The 19,918-nt window shown below is 40.7% G+C and overlaps 3 protein-coding genes across 9 annotated transcripts; 1 reads left to right on the forward strand and 2 right to left on the reverse strand.

Annotated features, from left to right (window-relative positions):
* Positions 1-2,268: 2,268 nt before the first annotated feature.
* LOC135618829 (cold-responsive protein kinase 1-like) lies at positions 2,269-6,364 on the reverse strand. Of its 3 annotated transcripts, none has more exons than XM_065120131.1 (7): positions 6,135-6,364; positions 5,445-5,574; positions 5,184-5,299; positions 4,894-5,104; positions 4,554-4,791; positions 4,245-4,395; positions 2,269-2,795 (listed from the first exon to the last, which is right to left on the reverse strand). In XM_065120131.1, exons 2-7 carry the CDS (start codon positions 5,512-5,514, stop codon positions 2,394-2,396), a joined length of 1,188 nt encoding a protein of 395 aa, XP_064976203.1. In that variant the 5' UTR covers positions 5,515-5,574; positions 6,135-6,364; the 3' UTR covers positions 2,269-2,393. The 3 variants fall into 3 exon arrangements, with proteins under 3 accessions (XP_064976203.1, XP_064976204.1, XP_064976205.1); XM_065120132.1 differs by having other exon boundaries at positions 5,445-5,589; XM_065120133.1 differs by lacking the exons at positions 5,445-5,574; positions 6,135-6,364 and having other exon boundaries at positions 4,894-5,099.
* A 773-nt stretch (positions 6,365-7,137) lies between these two features.
* LOC103993624 (OVARIAN TUMOR DOMAIN-containing deubiquitinating enzyme 5) lies at positions 7,138-14,679 on the forward strand. Of its 5 annotated transcripts, XR_010489182.1 has the most exons (5): positions 7,138-7,313; positions 10,362-11,234; positions 13,381-13,519; positions 13,615-14,315; positions 14,404-14,679. XR_010489182.1 is itself a non-coding variant. In XM_065120129.1 (3 exons), the coding sequence occupies exons 1-3, from the start codon at positions 7,231-7,233 to the stop codon at positions 13,315-13,317; spliced, it is 972 nt and encodes a 323-aa protein (XP_064976201.1). In that variant the 5' UTR covers positions 7,138-7,230; the 3' UTR covers positions 13,318-13,332. The 5 variants fall into 5 exon arrangements, 3 of the variants coding, with proteins under 3 accessions (XP_064976201.1, XP_009412032.2, XP_009412031.2); XR_010489183.1 differs by lacking the exon at positions 13,615-14,315; XM_065120129.1 differs by lacking the exons at positions 13,381-13,519; positions 13,615-14,315; positions 14,404-14,679 and adding an exon at positions 13,302-13,332.
* Positions 14,680-15,407: 728 nt separating this feature from the next.
* Positions 15,408-17,402, reverse strand: LOC135618827 (patatin-like protein 3). Its single transcript, XM_065120130.1, has 3 exons — positions 16,278-17,402; positions 16,048-16,110; positions 15,408-15,985 (listed from the first exon to the last, which is right to left on the reverse strand). The coding sequence occupies exons 1-3, from the start codon at positions 17,208-17,210 to the stop codon at positions 15,716-15,718; spliced, it is 1,266 nt and encodes a 421-aa protein (XP_064976202.1). The 5' UTR covers positions 17,211-17,402; the 3' UTR covers positions 15,408-15,715.
* Positions 17,403-19,918: the final 2,516 nt, after the last annotated feature.

Consider the following 19,918-nt stretch of genomic DNA (forward strand, 5'->3'; position numbering starts at 1 on the left):
ATTGTTGGAAAAGAGAAAAACAAGCAAGATATGTAGAGGAAAATGAAGAAAATAGTAAGTTGTTTATGACTCATTCATAAGTTAATGATATCTCAAATGATATTTAATTTTTGGATAGTAGATGTTCTAATCATATATCAGGCATAAGATCAAATTTTAGAGATATTGATGAAACTCATAAGTTGAAAGTTAGACTTGGAGATAACAAGCAAATCAAAGTGGAAGGGAAATGAACAATTGAGATGAAGACAAGTTAAGGGAAGGTAAAATACCTTGATAATATTTTTTTTGTTCCTAGTTTATCACATTACTTATTGAGTGTTGGACAATTGATAGATGATGGATATTCAATTATATTTGATGATGGTTCATGTACTATTAAAGATAAAAAATCTGGTTTAATTATAGTAAATGTTTATATGATGCAAAATAAGATGTTTCCACTTGATGTTTCAAATATTGAAAAGCATGCTCTTGTTGCAACTAAAAAGAATAAGTCTAATTTATGGCATTGAAGATATGGACACCTTAACATTAACGGTTTAATGTTGTTAAATAAAAATAATAATTTTTGGATTACCTAAAATTAATACACTTGATATATGTGAAGGATGCATTTATGACAAACAAAGTAAAAAATTATTTCTTGTTAGAAAAGCATGGAGAGCATCTAATTGTCTTGAATTAATTCATGCTAACTTATGTGGACCTATGAATATAAAATCATTCGGTGGAAGTCAATATTTTCTATTGTTTACTAATGATTATAGCCGCATGAGTTGGGTATATTTTTTAGAACTGAAATCTAAAATATTTGATAATTTTTTAAAATTCAAGACATTTGTGGAAAGGTAAAGTGGTAGATACATAAAGACAATTTGGACAGATAGAGATGGTGAATTTTTATCTAATGAATCTAATTCTTTTTGTGAAGAAAATGGTATTCGTAGAGAATTGACAGCACCATATACACTGGAACAAAATGGTGTATTTTTTTAGCTTTGGATCAGGAATTATATCTTGGAATTCAAAAAAACAAGCGACAATTGCATTATCGACATCAGAAGCAGAATATGTAGCCGCAACATCAACAGCTTATCGAGCAATATGACTTAGAAGATTTCTTAAATATCTTCATCAAGGACAAAAAAAAGCAACAAAAATATTTTGTGACAACAAAGTCACAATTGCAATGACGAAGAATCCAATATTTCATGGAAGAACGAAGCATATAGAGATATGCTATCATTTCATCCGAGATTTTGTAGCAAGTGGAGCCATAGTAATGAAGTATTGTGGAACAAATGAACAAGTTGTGGATATTCTCACCAAGTCGCTTCCAGTTCAAAATCATGTTTATTTCATGTGGCAAATCAGTATATGTAACTATGAATCAAGGGGGAGTGTTAAGAATTGATTCATAGTAGTTATCTAGGTAGTTACCATGTTCTAGATAGTTTTAGGCATGTTCTAAATAGTGACACATGATCTATAAGTTATAGGGTATTTCTTACATCTAACTCAATCATGAGTGATATGATGGAGTGAGGTAGTTACCACTATGTCTTATAAATAATATCATAATTCATGAAGTAAGATAAAAAAATATGCACTTAAAAATATCTTATAAGTGTTCTATGTCTTACCTCTTATTTAAGTACTACATTCCTAACTCCTTCCGAAGTCCATGCCAAAGCTAAAGAAATTATTAATGTGATCCAATTATGTAATAGACATCATATTACATAGAGTATCGAACTAACGAAAGATCAATCAAACTCATCTCAGATCTCAATTCTGTTTCCCCATGTTTTTGATAGAGGAACTACAGATCACAATGCCCTCTACCATTTGTTGAAAGAGAAGACTGAACAGAGATCTAAATAGGCTGTGTTTGATCCTTTCTACCACAAAGGTACCAATGATAAAATATTTCATGTGAAAACCATTTTCAAGTCTGTGTTCTGGTTCATTCAGAGAAGGACAAATCAAAATATATGTAAATTATTTTTCTTTTCCAACTGATGTATTATCAGAGGCTGAAAAGATATGAAATCTCAAATATCCAGTTTTTCGATTTTTGGAGTTTCTGCATATACAAGTGGCTTTCCCTGGGAAGGCATTGAACTATCACTCCACAAGGTATATCTTTCAATTTGCTAATTAAATCAATCAACAATTCCCTTTACTATTTAAACATCGGCATAATCCAAGTTCTGTTTTGACCATAATCCATATGAATATATACAGAACCTAAAATCTACGATATGCAAAAAAAAAGAATCAAATAGATTTTCTTTCAAGGAAAAAAGGGAATTACATTGATTTCTACATGATTATGTACCTTGAAAGTTCTTGAAAGTTCTTTCTTTCAATTCTATGTTCACTGGCTTTCAGTCTCGTCCTCGGATATTGCTGCGAAAGGTCATGGATGCATCTGTGGTGTTCTCTGATGACGAGGGTGAGCTGTGTAGAAAGGATGACATGACCTTGGATCTATTCATTGGATCCTTGTTTCTAATCTTAAGGTCCATAAAATTCTCGATTATACCAGGCTTTACGATCTTCTCATAGTTGACATCCTTTTCACCAGTCAGCAACTTGATGACAGTGGACATTGAGGGCCGAAGCGTCATCGCGTCTTGTGTGCACAGAAGTCCAATCTTCAGGAACCTACATGCCTCTTCAATATCTAAATCATCTGTTAAAGAACTATCAATGATATTCACCAGCTTGCCATATTTGTATAGCGCCCACGTTTGCATGACCAAAAATCCATTTGTGATGCCTGGGGACTGCACATTTGTAAACCATGTTTCCAGATTCAGGATAACCACTAAAAAGACATAAGGAACTGCATGATATTTTTTTTATTATATTATGTATCCAGTTAGGAAATTATTTTCTTAACTTATGCTTACCTACAAGTAAGTACAACAGATCATTTATTTGAAGTTTCCAAATCATTTTATTATGCATGTAAAGAAACAATCGATAGCAGTAAACTAGAACACTTTTAGGCAACAGGGATGATTTATTTTCCATTTTATTTTTTATGTGTATCTTCTAAAAAGCATATTGCTTTTCTAAAATAGATAGAGGATTGCTAAAGAAGCAAAAACAAAGCATTAAACTTCTTCCTCGTTACACCATAACTTACTGACTGCAGTCGTCACCAGGCAAAATTAATCTTTAAATTAACTTTAATAATTAAACTAAACTCATGATCATGGATGTTTCATATTATGCACAATCTATCATTATTGAAATTTTGCTCTTGCTAAAATGATTGTCAACATGGGTCCATGAGCTGCAAACACCTCCATTACTAGACTGAGGTTCTAGGACTTGTTGCCTATGCAATAGTTATTTTGGGACAATGCTAAAATTATACACAGGAAATAAAGTAGGACATGGCACAGATATAACATCAGAAGATGACGATATCTAGTTGATAAAAAATCTGATTACTTAGATATGGATCACCAAAAGCAAGTATGAGTATATACCATAAATATGGAAACATACTCATATCTAAGGCCAAAAATAGAATTTACCTTGTATTTTAATCTCCAGCAAGGCGTTATCATGCTACTGGAAACATACGATTCATTAAGCTCCAATTGATAAACCTCTCATTATTTCTTCATCTTGTCATAAAATCTGGGATGATCCCTTGTACAAGTTTATGAATCTCCACACATCCAGCAAAGGTAGTGGATAACACATCTAGTACTCAAAATATGCCCTCCGTCCTTATTACACCGCTCTTTGTTTATTGTTTGGACATTCCTTAACAACATAACATAGAGACAAATGTACGCTGGATATTCAATTCCCAGTATAGCATTTTCTTGTCACATGAAAATCAAATGGGATCTAAGATTGTTTGCCATTGGAGGGAAAGGGATAGAAATATTATGCAGAAGCAATTAACCAAGTTAAGGCATGCAATTGACTTTGTTATGATACTTACAGTAAATAATTAAATTTGGCATACAATCAAGCAAACAACTTGGTAGTCCTTCACTATCATCAGGATTGACATAACTTCATGATTATCAAGTTTCACTTGTGTGCAGTGCATTATGATCATTTTCAAAACCAACTGCAACACACTGGAAGTTGATGCAATGAAAGCATTGTTTCAGCAACAAAAAATGCTTGACTGTATGATGGAAAACTTGCTATTTATGCAATATAATCACCATTTTTAGTTCATAATTGATTAATATTGGCCTTACCCTTTCCAGAAAACACTGATCTTCATAGGGTAGCCTTGTGTTGGTGTTACATCTGCCACTAACTATTTCTAGAAGAAGAACACCAAAGCTGTAAACATCTGACTTCCTTGTCACTTGTCCACGAATTGCATACTCTGGCGCTAAGTAACCACTGCAAAGAAAGAAACAGAAGACTTCAGAAAAAGAAAAAAAGATAGAATGCCAGTGATATCTTGAGCCAAATAATGTGGAGATTGCTGCCAGTGGCATTGTACTAATAAGCAGCAAAAACTAGACTATAGGAAGTTTAAAAAAAGCAATGGAACCTACAGTGTTCCAGCAACTCGTGTGCTGACATGAGACATATTTGCGGGAAGAAGCTTTGCTAAACCAAAATCAGATATTTTTGGTGTGAGGTCCTTATCAAGAAGAATATTGCTCGCTTTAATATCTCTGTGAACGACATGAGGCCTGACTTCATCATGAAGTAATGCAAGTCCACGAGCAACACCAACACAAATTTTGACTCGTGCTCTCCAGTTGAACTGAGTGCTACTGTGGCTCGATCCTGAAAGAAAGCAATAATGATATGCTCAATTTATTGCAAGACCTGTCTGCTGTTAAATATACACGGATACTAAATAAATGGTATAAGAAAGGAATATGGTACCAAGAAGTGTTTGTGCAAGGCTGCTATTCTCAAGATAGTTGTAGACAAGTATTCTGTGAGATTCTTCTACGCAGCAACCAAACAGCTTGACAAGATTCTCATGGATGATGCCAGAGATTACGGTGATTTCAGTCAGAAATTGTTGTGCTCCATGCTTTGACTCAGCAGAGAGGACCTTTACAGCGACAACTGTTCCATCTCCAAGCCTTCCCTACATCATACACCATATATGATAAGGAATGTTTATCAAATTAACAGAATCAGACAACTATGAAGTCTATGCAAGTTACCTTATATACAGAACCAAAAGCTCCCTGTCCAATTTTGTTAGCAGGGCTAAAATCATCCGTTGCATTTTTCAATTCCTTGTAGGTGTAGATTTTAACACTTTCGGTTCTTGGAATGTCTGATTAAAAAAAAAGAATCAAAGCTTAAACTAAAGGTGGAATGGACTTTTGACAATATAAGAGACAAATGAACCAACTGCATTATCTTCAATAAGAAGGCAAAGAAACATAAAGCTAAATCACAATAAACCACCGCATGTCTACCTTCATCAATTTGACCACGCTTCCAGTTTGAAGTTTTTTGCCTTCTGAATATGAAAGAGAAACAAGTCATCGTTGAATTAATAAACTATCAGATTTTCCTGTGTGCGATGAATGCTGGATTCTGAGTTCCCTGCAAAGGTAAAAACTAGTGAGGGAAATATATCAGCATCAGTTTAAGACAAAGCAGATAAAGAAACATATCCGTTCCTATCGTTATCAAAGCTCATAAACTAAATAAACATCGATCAGCATAGACGTTCAGATCAAGACTTGCGGAGTTCCATGCTTCTGGCTCGTGTTTCACACTATGCAAGCTGAGCTGAAAGGGTTTTTCTTGAACTTATGGATAATTGTTGTCTGCAAAGAACTGGTGACCACACCCAAATCAAGTGATTTATCTTCAAGTTTTTGCATAGCCATTAGTGTGCTAGAGGTCAAAAACATCAACTTTCAATAGAAACATGTCATTTCACTCTTTGGAACTTGTGTTAAAAAAGAAATCAACCAACAACAGATAAGAAATCAGATGATCCAATTGAATCAATGCTATAAAACAAATCCGGATTTGTTATCCCTATCAAAGGAAACAAACAAGCAGCTGTGCACCAATAAAAAACCAACATTTAATGGCGAAGAAACAAAAAAATGCAGTCTTGAACTCAGAACGAGAAACCCAGAAGCAGAAGTCACCTCCGAACACGAAGACACCCAGCCGATCAGTCACCCAGCCAGCGTTCGCCTCCAGAAACCGCCGCCCCCCACTCCACTCCCTTTTGACCCCGCCAGTCGCGAGAACAGAATCACCGAGAAGATCGACAGACCTAGAAAGCAGGCAACAGGGTGGGGCTACCGAAGGCCGCCGTCCTCTAGGGTGCCGGAGAGCTGCTGCCGTCGACCGAGAAGGGTCGAGGTGGAGTGAGCGAAGGAAGGACTGTGCGCTTATTTATATATCGCGTTCCGCTGTAAAACGCTTTCGAGTCAGTTGACCGAGTCACGTGCTCGAGGCGGCTGAAACGTCCGGTTCGAGTCCCCAATTAGACTCCAAACCGGGTTCAACCCCGAGGCATTGCGGACCATGTAACGGTTTGCTGCATCGCATTGGACTTGACCAAATCAAATGGTAGGTGCTACGATAGTCAACGGTCAATGGGTAGTTCTAATCTCAAACGCATGTAATGTATATCTATTCTATCATTAAATGTTAATAATGACAAATCATGTACTTTCAACAGTTGCATCAATTAAATTATTTGTATTCGGGTGAATATAATATTATTTGATCAAGTCAATTGGCTAATTTGGACCAAAGGCGAAGTGTAACAAATGATAGGGGAGGCATGAAGACTAGAATGATGCTTTGACATCTTACGCCACTATTATGTCAAACCCAAAGTCTCCGTGGCTGACATCAATATTGTTGACTTCTATTCGATTTCAAAGATGGTGGGAGGCTAATAAAAAGAATAAAAATATATAATATTCTTCATATTTTTATTGACACGAAAAATTTCAACATATAATATTCATTTAGAAAAATAAAAATAAAAATAATAATAATTAGGAATTTGTTGAGTGGCAAGCAAATTAACTAATTAGTGTATGGGCCGAACTCTATAAGAGGCTTAAACGCTAATGGGCTGCATGAGGCTCGATCTATATCGAAAGGTCCGACAAAGAGGCTTTTAGGGCTGCGGAGCGATCGCCCCACGTGAGCTAAATCCGCTCTCCACAGAGTTCGAGAGCTCTCCTCCCTCCTCCGATCCTTTGCCTCGATCACGGGAGGAAGATGGAGGCGGCCGAAGAAGCGGAGGGAAGCGCTTCGAAGGAAGAACCACAGGAAGCTCTCGAAGAGATGCTCTCTAGACACCGGTAATACTTCCGATTTTTATTTTTGCCTTGCCCAATTTTTCCCCCTCCCCTGGCGTACGATTCGCGTTATGTTCTGGATTTTAGGTCGAGAGGAGATATTTGCTCATGTTGTCTGCTGAATATTGAAGGAAAACCATATTTTGATGCTAATTTGTTGCTTGGTTAGGACTGAGACATGAGTGAACGAACCAAACGATTGGCCTGTTTAGTTTTTGTCTAATCAGGAGGATTGGCTTGCCCTTTTAATGAATCTGTTGTTCTATTAATCGTGGAGTTTTGACTCTTTGGCTTGGCTGCTGGTTGAATTGCTTTTGTGCAGAACTTAAGACTTCTAAGACATTGTAGGTTTGATTCCATCTTTTGTTGATAGACAGTGGGCATAAATATTAAAAAGAAATGGTAGGTTCGAATGTATTCCATCTTTTGTTGATAGGCAGTGGGCATAAGTATTAAAACGAAAGGTTATGGTTCTTAGTTTCTTCGGTAAGATATGATGCTGATGTCTTGGTCCACCTTTTATTGCTTATAAATCATGCTGGACATAGGTTGCACCTGGCTGTACAAAAGATGCCTCTGATTTTATCCTTTGGGTGAACAACTAATGCATCTTAATGAAGAAGATGTTGAGGCTACGTGCTTGTGTTCCCTTTCCAAAGACAGTAGCTTAGGTCAGATCAGCAATTAGGAGGGATGGAGGAATGTTTTAGGTCCAGGTCTCTATAGAAATCTAATAAGAATTAGTACTACAATTAAGTCTCATTGCCTATAGGCAGCCACGTAACTGGGATAGATGCTTCTCAATTTGAACATTAGATATAAGAATTGAGTTAATCAAAACTGTTGACAAAGCTAGCATTTTCTGTTTTTGGATTAATAGTTTACTATTTTAGGTCACACTAGGATAGTTCATCTACAATCGATTGTATAATCCAGATGATCGAAACAATGAGGTACATAAAGAATTGATTAGCGTTTGAAAGCTTGTTTGGAACTCCACTTGTTGCTGCTGCTGGTTTAAGTGAACAATAAGGCTGGAATAATATGAGTTTTATTTGGATGGATACATGTTAGTTACAGAGAACCATGGGAGAAATAATAGTTAATCTGATTGATAAGTTTTTCAAACAGACAATTGGACAAACATTACGGTGCTTGCACTTTTGAATTTAATCTGATCTCATGAAGATATTAATTATTATGATATCAGAAGTTTCTTTTGCTGTTGCAGTTTCCTTCAGAATCCAATGGGAATACCATGCGTAAGCTCATTGGGGTTTGGGCATGATTTTTGACGCACTAATTTCCAAGATGAGCAAATGACGTTCAATTCTTCTTTACCTTCAAAGGGAAGTTGTCCTGAACAGGACAATTTCATCTTTTGCCTTTATAATTTCCATGTAACCTTGGAAAGGAGTTATTGATAACTGGTCCTGCCCTTTGTTTGATCTATTTGTGACGGAACCTTCACTGAGCAAAAATATTATCCAATTCTTCATTTTTGTGGAATTTAGTTGTCGGCTTTTTTTTCTTTGTTTGGGGAAGCCTATAGTTTTACCAAATACAGGCTACAAAAGATATAACTAATCCAGATATAGTATTATACAAAAGAGTGTACTGTATATACTTCTCATATGACCATACATCTATGGTTGTTTAGTCAGTAGGTAAGGCAGTGGACAGAAATTCAAACAGAAATCAAGTTTAAGCATAAGGCAGAATTTAAAGGCCAGTCAACCTAGAAGCAATGTTTGCATTCTCCTTTTGCAAAAGATTGTGATTGCAAAAAATGGATGCTTAATTACAAAAAGAAGTTAAGAAAATATCTTATAAAACAGAAACTGATGTAAGCATTGTGTTTGGATGAGAATTTGGAATGAACTTGAGAATTTGGAATGAGCTTGTTGTCTTAAAATCAAGACTAGATTCTTCTTTAGTGCATTGTGCACTGGAATGGTTGTGGACTTACGTCATTATTTTGGAGTTAAATCTAATATCTGGTTGTTAGTGATGTATCCAACTAAAATATACAAGTGGTCTTCAATGACACTTGATCGATTCAAGGTAGTAGGATTTCAAATGGCTGATCAGCACATCTAGTATTCTTTAACAGTTGCTCAGCCAACCATGTGTGCAATGCTTGTTCACATACATAGCAAAACTTGATGATACTTGCACCTACATGTATGACTTTCCTTTGACTGGTGGGTTCACCTGTGTAAATGCTAAGTTCCTTTTTTTGTACTTATAAGCAAGTTTCAAATACAAGATGTCCTATGTTTTGCTGTACCTATAAGCAAAGTTCCAATATAAGTCACACATTATTTTTCTGTAAGCAGGATCAACATTGGACCATATGTTTCTTTTAGTGAGTACCAATGCAACAGAGTATCGAAACCTTTATAGGACCAAGATTTTAAACTTTGCTTATAAGGATATCCGTTGATAGCCTTTACTGTTCTTTTTTTTTAATCTAAGGTTACTTTAGGAGATGTTCTACATGTGATCTCAGATCGAAGTGTAGTTTCTTGCTCTGATGTGTATAGTTTATCATGTAAATAAATTTGAAGTCTAGAAAGTTGTCACACTGAGGTATTTGTAATGTGTCAAACGTTGTATAAATTACTCTATGATGCCTAATCAAAAGGTGATAATAACGCATTTCCCTTCACAGGTGTTAGTGGTTATTCTTCACTTTTTGTGATCCATCTAGGACACTTAAAAGCAGGAATCCTTAACGCAGGATTTAGTTTGCCTGGATATTATTTATGCTTTAGGCCTTTAACATTGTCAATTAAGGAATATCATATTTCTAGCAGTGAGGTACACATTCTCATATTGTAAATCATTTCATTCCTTCTTATATCATATCCTGATATTCTCATGTAACTTACAACTAATTGATGTGGGTAATGGTAAACTTGCATGGTTCCCTAATAACGTGGTCTAATGCTTTCCTTTATCATCTCCTATCATTCAATCTTTTACCTTTAGACAATGCCAAAAGTTTCCTATAATGGTATTATTAAAAGACATTAAACTTCTTCACAGGCAAGAGATGACCAAGCTCCATAGCAAAGAGATGAGTCTGAAAAAAGCTGCTGCAAAAGGAAGCAAAGCTGAACAGAAAGCCAAGAAGAAGCAGGTGGAGAATGAGATATCCCGTCTTCAATCCCAACTAAAAGCTAAACACACACAAGAACTTGCATCATTGGGCTATAAAGCAACTGAGAGAACAGAGAAGAATAATTTAGACATTCTGGTGAAGGCCATTGCTGGCGTTAATGTCACAGGCAATAGTGACTTGGCAAAACCCAGTAAAGGAGCAAGGAGAAGAGAAAGAAGAGCTCAGGAAGAAGCTGCAAGAGAGCAGAGGATTCAGGAAGAACAGAGCAACATGATTAGCGATCGCATGATTGAAAATGAGAGGCTGGAGAGGAAACTGGAGCCCCTGGGATTGACAATCAACGAGATAAAACCAGATGGTCATTGTCTTTATCGAGCTGTTGAGGACCAGCTCTCACTTTACTCCAATGATAACTCGCCCTACGTTTTCCAGGAGCTACGAAAAATGGCTGCTAATTACATGAGAAACCATGCATCTGATTTTCTACCATTTTTCCTATCTGAGAGTAAAATTGAACTTGATGCAGATAGGTCACCCCTGGAAAGATTTGAGAAGTACTGCGAAGAGGTTGAGTCCACAGCAGCTTGGGGAGGACAACTTGAGCTGGGTGCTCTTACACATTGCCTTAAGAAACATATCATCATATATTCAGGTTCTTTCCCTGACGTGGAGATGGGAAAAGAATACAAGACTGAAATAGGAAACAGTATCAGCAACCCAAGCATAATGTTATCGTATCATCGGCATGCTTATGGCCTTGGCGAGCACTACAATTCGGTCATTCCCAACACTGTGAGGTAATTATGGGTTATCCTTTTGTGCAATATATCTATGATTATAGATTTGTCTCTGATGTACAAAGACCCACATGGTTTTCTAACAGAATCTGATAAGTGCTTGTCTCTCCTGATTGTTTAATATTAGTTTGGGTTTGTTCAATTCGAGGGGTGATCTTGTGTCTGGGAGTTGTTTTACATCAATAACAGTGAACTATAAGATCATATAAACTTTGCATGACTGTTATTTCTTCTCAATGAATTTTCTGTTTAAAAGGATGTCCTTGGAAGTTCTAACTATGAAGTTAGCTCTAGGTAGTTTAACATTTTGTGGCAGTTCCTTTGTGTTGTCACTTTCTGCCTTCTCTTCATGAGTTATCCAAAAAGCTGCATTCTAGCTTTGTCACGTAGATATTTTCCTTATTGATTTATTAGTTAAGTATGAACAGAGATTGGATGATTGATGAGAAAATAAAACTATAGATCATGATCAGTGATTTTGTTAGAGAATATAGCAAGTGGTTTTTGATTCAAGTGTCCACCTAAATGACGGAAAAAAGAGAAGGTATATCAATTTTTAGTTGAGTCTGACTGGTGATTGTATCTTTGTAAAAAATTATTGAATAATCAGATTCAATTTACTTTACTGAATTTAATAAAATATATCTGATGAATTATGAGTTCAAAATATACTTTATTTAGATAAAAGAAATTTTGTGCTCTTATTTAAAAGAAATTCTGTGCTCCAAGTTGATTAACCTCTTATTCAAAAACCTTATCTTTCAGGTGCGGTTAATAGGTCCTTTTTCCCCATCCCGTGGAACACCTTCTTTGCTCCACAGCCATATTTGTTTTAAGGATTATTTAGTGGGTTGTTCTATTAGATTTTATGCTTCCATCTGGTTAAACGTTGAACTATTTACCGAGGGCAATGAGTCACATCTCAACCTGTGATGGTTACATAAGCAGATATGAAAAGAAAAAAGGTTGGCTTAATGCGCAGTGCTTGATTTTGGAGAGGCTTAGCCGATGCAGCTCTAGCACTACAAGAAAGGCTATGTTGATGACTGGAACACTAGTTATACAGGGTACAAAGAAACAACCTTTGGTAAGTAGACATGAAATATGAACAATTTCATCTGGTGCGTGTGAAAAAGACATCATGAACTAGTCCTCCAAACTCTTTAATCCAACAGGTGCATAGGAGGTGTTGATTTTTTTCAAGTATTTAGTTGCTATTGTACAAACTAGGCTGATTTGATTGTGATTCTGTTTGTTGGACAATGGCAAGTGTATTTAAATGATACTTGGCCTAGCAGATGTGTGATGTTTTAATAGCTTAGAGAAATGCAAATGTCATTGTAACAATGATGAGAGTCTTATGCATTGGATTAGGCTAACTTAGATTAACAAATGGCTTAAGGTCATTCTTCAGAATACAAAGCTTGAATTCTTGGAAATAGTTTTGGTCTTATTGATGGAAAATGAGAGTGATTGTTGGAAGTATGACAATCTGTTTACCCAGAATAGAAGCACTCTTCTCCTGCTGACCCACATGAACACTGATCTGAGTGTCAGATTTTTCTGGTTTAAAATCAAAATATGTACTGTCCTTGTGCCCCACTTAAATCATCTTAGATGAACATGGAGACAGCTTTTGGTAGGACTTCCTTCTCTCTCCTCATTGTGTGCTTTCTTTTCACTTTTCATCTTCTTTCTTTGGATGGCTTCTTCTGGATGAGTCACTCGTGAGATGAGAAATGTCAGTTTAAAGCTGCTGCATGTTATCTACCTTTGCCAGATTGACCCAAGATTATACAGTGTAAAGATACATTATATTTTCCTTCCTTTGAAGATCTTGTTCCAATTTCATTGAGAGCCTAAGATAATAGAGTTGATTTGTAGAGAAAAGGAATGGAAAAACATACTAGAGTTAATTTTGTGAAGAATTAGAATTGTTATGACTTCCTGAATACTAATCATTGGCTTCATCTGTCTTTTGAACTGTCTCAGAAATTGTTGCCCGTTTCAGAAAAAAAATTGACAGATTCGAGGGAGGTTTTACTAAGCTTTTTTCATGCATTCCAGAATTTCTTATGATTGAATCATGTAAAAAGATAAGCAGATTAGTCTTGATGCCCCTGGAGCTCAGTTAGTCTTTGCCTAGGTGGGAGCTGCTGGATGTTGGCAACCAGAATTCAGAAAGATGAGGGGATATTCTTGACTTGGTTATCTTTTTGCACTGGATCTAAAGGCCATTGCACCTATGGGCTCATGAAATGACTCCTTTAGGGTCCCATAGACAGGTCTGTGGTGCACTGATTTCTCAAGCCTTCATGTTGCTCATTTAAAAAACATTGCATGTCCTGCATCATTTTTGTCTCTGTTTCATTTTTTGCAGTATGTAAGGAGAGGAGGAAAAAAAAAAGCAGAGGGATCAAGTTCTTATTACCTTTTTATCTCATTTGTCATCTCTTGATATCAATCACATGCCTCAATAGAGTGAAGTCAGTGGTGGTCCTCTGAGCCAGAATTGAACCAGGAGAGGACCACTAAGAAAACCTACTTCCAGACTTGTGGTGGTAAAAGGCAAAAGGAAGAACAAACCCAGAAAGAATCTGAGAGAAACAGCTACAGGATTTAAATATTTAAATTTCAAACAGCCACCAGGGCAATTTGTAGAAAGTAGAATGGGAGCATCTTCCATAGTTGAGAGGCTTGTAGGTGTAGATGTGAAAGCTTGAGTGGGGGCTTCAACTCAGGAAATTAAATATCTCCTGGTACAAACCCAGCATCACATAGAATGTGCCTTTTTCATTCCACCACTATGTCAACTGGTTTGATGCATTTGGTGCCACTGTAATAATTGTAGATCTACAAATAATGGAAAGCAGCAGTCAGCCATCATCTGTTGGTAGCTTTAAGTTTGTCCCTCTTGCACACTTTCCACCCACCCACATTGAATGCAGTAACCAATCCATGCCATGGACCACCTTTTTCATATCGTTGCTGACAACTATAGATTATTGGTGGATATGAAATCATTTAAAATCTTTGGATGGGAGCTGAGTAGTGATGAGGTGAATTCTAGAGACTTGACAGGTTTGATGAAACCAACGTTTTTACTGCTTTATTTTTGTAGTTTTCAAAAGAAAATCCAACAATCATGGTGACTAGTGATGAAATGCAGGTAGCCGACAGCAGATAATGAAGGTGGAATGCAAGAGATTGCTGCTTCGAACTCCTGTATCAGCAATGTGGACAATAGCTCAACACTGGTACAGACATGCTTGATGTCCTTTGTGCCGACTCTGGAGGCCACTACTATCGTTCAGATTGGGTGTTCCTACTAGTTTATGTATTGCCTGTGTCTTTGTAAGTGTTTCAGTGGCTTATTGCAGCTGAGATATGCATGTAGAAGCCATTAACCACATTGGAGAATCAAAGGTTGCTGTACTTGTGTGTCTCTAAGTGAATGCATGTGTCTGCCATGGCTACAGAAACAAGTGCAAGGCATGATGACCTCAGATCGGCTTTCATTGGTCCTTTTTGTGGGTTTTCTCAGTCCAAAACCCTGTGGATAATTGTGGTCCTGTGTCTCTCTGTCTATATTTATCTTCATTTACCTCATATTTTTTACTACCCTGATGTACACTTAAATATCATTTAGGTCGTGTCGATCTGTGAACGCCACAATGCCGTCCACGTGAGACCTGCGTGTAGAAAGGTTTGACCACAGAAGCCGACGCGTCTTGTGGGGGCCGACGAACTTTTCGGCTCCAGTACTCGGCCGACACGTGCTAGCGGGTTAACGTTTCGTGTATTCCACGTAGATCCATACCCAGCTGGTACTTCATAGTACCGATTTGGTTCCGCCTTCAACGGCGAGACCTCCCACACGTGCGGGCGGCACGTCCTTCACCCTCGTCCCTGACGAGTGCGTTCCTGGTGCTGCGGGGCCCACACGGTTGGAGCTACGGGTCAACGTGGACCGAACACCGATTCGCGTCCGGTGCGGTCGAGCTGTATCCACCCACTCAGGCCTGCAATTCCGGCTGACGTCGTGCTGGCTTCAATCCCATTTTTTTTATTATTTAATGATAATAACAAAAAAAAATAGCATGATGAATCATACGTACGTAATAAACATTCATTCCACTTATTATCAGTATGTATATTCGGGCACCAATGACATAAAATAATTTAGAGCAGATTCATTCCCAGTGTTCTTCTCTTAACATTGCACTTGAGACGCGTTAACAACTCTCACGCTGGACTCTAAGACACATAACTTGAGGTTACTGTGGGAGGTAACTTCACTCGCAGTAGAGGGGGGGGGTGAATAGACAACAAAAATTAGTAGTAGTGCTTCCCCCCACCCCCACACACAAAAGAAAAACCAGAAAACAGCCTAAAATACATGTACATAAGAGGTGGGACCGATCATCATCAACCACGATCCCTCTCTTGATATCCTGGCCGTCCGTTCCTTCCCGCCAGCGTCACAAGGATGCGGAGGTGACGGTGGAGGCCATGGTGGTGAAGGTGGAGGAGGAGGACCGGGCGGGCGTCATGGAGGGCTTGATCACCACCGTCGGGGCGGCGTTCCGCTGCCGCCGGTCCTGCTCCTTGATCAGCTCAGCCGCGAACATCTCCAGCTTCTCCCCGTTGGTTAGCTCCGACAGCTTCCTCCCCCGGAACAGCACCGACTCCACCCCCCTCTCCGTCAGCGTCTCCTCCGCGGCCGTCGTCCCCGGCGCAGCCTTGTACCCCTGCGATGCCCCCATCGATTAGATCCGGGCATTTAGGTAAATTAAGCGCTCGTCGCACCCACCTGGATCCGCACGTAGTTCGTCGCCCGCTTCTCTCCGAACGCCATCGCCACCGCTTGATCCACCTGAGGAATGCATGGTTTCGATCAAATGACCTGAATGCTGTATATTTAAATGGGTGGGATCTGATGATTCGCTCTCTTTAAGGGTATTGTGATCTTTTCTCGATTGCCAGCATATTATCATGAAGAACTAAGGGGAATTATACGGCGGTTAAGGGATGGGTCCGTACCACGTCGGCCTGGGCTCCGCCCGCGATCCTCGATAGCGCCTCCGCGGAGAGCGGCGCCGCGGGCTTCCCGGGTGCGGCCGGTGCCTCGGCGCCGCCGAGAGAGACGACGAGGAGGTCCTCCACCCCGGTGGCGACGGGGAACTCGAGCCGGTTGTTGAGCACGTGGGTGATGGCGGCCGCCGTGGGGTTTCCCATCGCCAACCCACCCCCGACCGCCCGGATCCGCGTCCGGCCGTCCACCGAGCGCATCTCCACTGCAGCCGCGCCGGCCGCAGCGTCCGCGCACGTGGCGGCGCACACCTCCTCCATCAGGAAGTCGTAACCGTCCGCCTCCACGGCGTCCGCCCGTGAGAACACGAAGGGCGCCCCCGTCGAGAGGTCGTAGCACGGGATGAGCACCGGCTTCAGGGTGTCCCGCAGCGTCGCGTCCCCGAACACCCGCCGGAGTAGCCCCCCCGACCGGCAGAGGATGCCCCCGAGGAGGCCCTTACGCTGGGTCCCGGAGGCGAGGCGGCGACGGTGCTTGGCGAGGAGGCGGAGGGCCTCGGCGGCCGAGAAGAGGGGACGGCCGTCGGGTCCGCGGGTAAAAAGGAGGGCGGCGAGGACACCCCCGGCGCCGGATCCGGCGGCCAGGTCGAAGAAATCGGATACACGGGCGGTGGGGTCCCCAGACTGCTTGCGGAGGGTGGCCTCGAGGCGGACGAGGGCGGCGCCGGCGAGAATGCCGTCGGCGGCATCGATGGAGAGAATGCGCACCTTGCCGGCGGAGGAGTGGCGGAGGCCGGCAGCGACGGGGGTGGCGGGAGTGGAGGAGAGGAAGACCTTGTGGTCGTCGTACCCGAAGAGGAACTTGCTCTCCAGTATGGAGAAGATCTCATAGCTCAGCTTGTCCACGTCCAGGCTCGGCTCCATCCAAGCAGCCGCCGATGACATCGTCCGTCGTGCCACAAGCAAAGAAAGGTGCCCACTAAACTCGGCTAAGATTCTTTCCTCTTTTCTCGGCGACCGCGCCGCTTAAGCCGAAAAGAGAGGCGTCGGAATGACGGCGAGGTCTCCCGTCCCCTCGCCCTGGGGGTTCTTTATAGGCGGGAGGCGACCGGCGCAGCTTAGCAACGCGACCGTGCGCACGCTAGTGACGCCCCATAGCCCTAAGGCCCGGCCGATTAATCGCCAGTTAACCTCACCCAGCTCAGGTCAAAAGAAAGCACCCTCCCATTACGCCGACGCACTTCCACCGCCAACAATGATCGGGACGATGTAGGACGCACGATGGAAGATGGACGGTGCTCATCGAGGGCCACGGCGGGGCCTACGACCGCATGCCTTCAGGGATCATTGCGGTGGGGTAGGCAGCGAAACATCGGCGAGGATTGCGCTAGGGAACAGGGGCTCGCTGAGGCCTGCCTCCACGTGGGTGAATCAGGTGGGGCGGGGGAAGGGCACGAACGGGTGGTGGGGATGGCATCGGAGATGCTGTCGGGCTGACGTGGGACACGGGCGAGTCGGTGAACGTTTGGTGCGATTAAATCGCAGCGTTCGAATCGGCAATGCCCAAATAGATGCTCGGAGTTTTAGAAAAGAAAAAAGGAATTATCCTAAATAAATATAAATTAAAGTATTATTATTTGTGTTCGCTTTAAATATAATTTTTTTACAGCCAATTATTAATTTTATCAAATCAGGAAAATAGTTTGATGGATATCACATATATGGAAAATATAAAGATGCAACAATTCCTGATTTGTGAAAATAATAATAATACTTATCCATAAATGACAGCTTTGAGACAATCTCAGTGCATGCAGTGGTTGATGTCAAACCTCTACCATGAGATGTGAATTTATTACTTGGTGAAGCATAACTCAAGATTTTGTTGCATATTTCTGATGATTTTTATTTATTTGGTGTGTCAGATGAGTGTTTTTTTCTAGGTGGTAGATTAAGCTTTAAAGTGAAAGGGCTAATTCCACTTGTCTGAGGAGGATTGAAGTTGCAAACTAGATGTAGAGTGTGTCCACTACTCCATGAGGACCAGCCACTTTATTCCTTGTGGTTCTTTCCTTTCTGCAGCCTTGGAGTTTATCTACCTGCAGATAAGATCTTCTTCTTCTAATTCCAAGATATGTGTCATTTGAGAACCACTCTTTCTTCCCATCACATTTGTGTTCCCACAGCCACCACCATCCACAATGACAACATTTTCTTGGGGTTTGATTCCTGTTCTATCTGATTACTCACAAGCTTGGAATGGATGTCAATTAATTTTTAGTTAGTTGAAAGTCTATGTATGAGCCTGTATTGGAGCACTAACCATGGATGGGTCTTCAACAGGATTCCAGGCTCTGTTTGTTCATGTAACACACAAAGACAACTGGTACATGATGTGCAGTGCTTCAACCCTACACTGGGATGATTTCTTAATCCTCTAGGCAAAACTGCAATCATTTGATTCAGGTAGGTGGAGATGATGAATGGAGATTTAAAGGCCACCCATCAAAAGGTTATGCTTCCTTTGTCTGAGATTGAAGGTTGGTACAAGCTGTGCTCGATGGCCATGAAAGAAACAATGATCTTGTGATATTAAGGACTGGGCAGGACTCTCTCTCTCTCTCTCTCTCTCTTTCTTCTTTTGTAATTGTATATTGGCCTTGTGGTACTGTGAAGCATGGTTTGATTTCTTAATGACTCCTGTGAGGGCTGGTGGCATCACATAAGAGCAAGCCATAGGTTTTGTAATGATGGTGCTGTTCCTCACCTACCTAGATGTTTGTCGTGAACTGTAGCAGATGATGGATCATCCTCCCACGTCTCACGCCTCTCCTCTGGAAGTTGCTTTCTCTGACCTTTCTCGGTTCATGTTTCTTGCTGTCCACAGGACCTGAGCTTTAGGTATGGGGTAATAATCCCATGCCTCTCTCTCCTCTGGGAGTTGCTTTCTCTCTCTGACCCTTCAAAGGTTCATGTTTCTTGTTGTCCACAGGACCTGAGCTTTAGGTATGGGGTAGCAATCCCTTCTGTTTGATGAACTCATGCAAGATCAGATCATCATGTCCAGGTCGATAACATTGTTTATCTCGCATGATCTGAATAGCTACTTCACATCAACTTCATAGTGCTTCACGGTTTCTGCATCAGACTTCAGTGGTGGAGTGGCTACCACACACACTGCTGTCAGTGTAAGCAGCAGCAACACTGTGAACAGTAGACGCAGCATGCATCAGAACAGTTTCTCTCTCTCTCTCTCTCTCTCTCACAATCATTTCGTCTTCATCAATCATCCCCTGAGAATTCCAAACGGTGTTGGATTCGCCCAAGGGACTGCTGAGGCTCTCGTGCGCACCGTTGACTACGCTCTCGAGTCTTCGTCCTGGTGCTGTTGACCAAGGGATGAAGAGTCAACTAACCATTTTCACGAGGAAGTTTGCACTCATCGATTCCACCGATCCACAAATCATGGGAGTTAATTTCTACCTGGTGGTACGTCGGCACCAGCCGTGCTTGGCATTTATTGTGGGCACATGACGTGCACAAATAAGACCATGGCCCATCATCGGCATCAGCAAGGTGAGATCTACCGGCATCTGCGCGTGGGGTTGTGTCGGCCGGGGAAGACGAATCATTGCTGGTACGGTGTGGTTTAG

This window comes from Musa acuminata, chromosome BXJ2-8, assembly GCF_036884655.1.
Source record: "Musa acuminata AAA Group cultivar baxijiao chromosome BXJ2-8, Cavendish_Baxijiao_AAA, whole genome shotgun sequence".
Classification (NCBI taxonomy): Eukaryota; Viridiplantae; Streptophyta; class Magnoliopsida; order Zingiberales; family Musaceae; genus Musa; species Musa acuminata.

Excerpts from the sequence above, each read along its gene's own strand:
- LOC135618829 (XM_065120131.1), bottom strand. The coding sequence starts at position 5,514 with ATGACTTGTTTCTCTTTCATATTCAGAAGGCAAAAAACTTCAAACTGG. Across the intron at positions 5,300-5,444 it reads GCGTGGTCAAATTGATGAAG|ACATTCCAAGAACCGAAAGT; the intron begins GTAGACATGCGG and ends TTTTTTAATCAG. Across the intron at positions 2,796-4,244 it reads ATCAGTGTTTTCTGGAAAGG|TCCCCAGGCATCACAAATGG; the intron begins GTAAGGCCAATA and ends ACAAATGTGCAG.
- LOC103993624 (XM_065120129.1), top strand. The coding sequence starts at position 7,231 with ATGGAGGCGGCCGAAGAAGCGGAGGGAAGCGCTTCGAAGGAAGAACCA. Across the intron at positions 7,314-10,361 it reads GAGATGCTCTCTAGACACCG|GCAAGAGATGACCAAGCTCC; the intron begins GTAATACTTCCG and ends ACTTCTTCACAG.
- LOC135618827 (XM_065120130.1), bottom strand. The coding sequence starts at position 17,210 with ATGTCATCGGCGGCTGCTTGGATGGAGCCGAGCCTGGACGTGGACAAG. Across the intron at positions 16,111-16,277 it reads GCGGAGCCCAGGCCGACGTG|GTGGATCAAGCGGTGGCGAT; the intron begins GTACGGACCCAT and ends TGCATTCCTCAG. Across the intron at positions 15,986-16,047 it reads CGAACTACGTGCGGATCCAG|GGGTACAAGGCTGCGCCGGG; the intron begins GTGGGTGCGACG and ends GGGGCATCGCAG.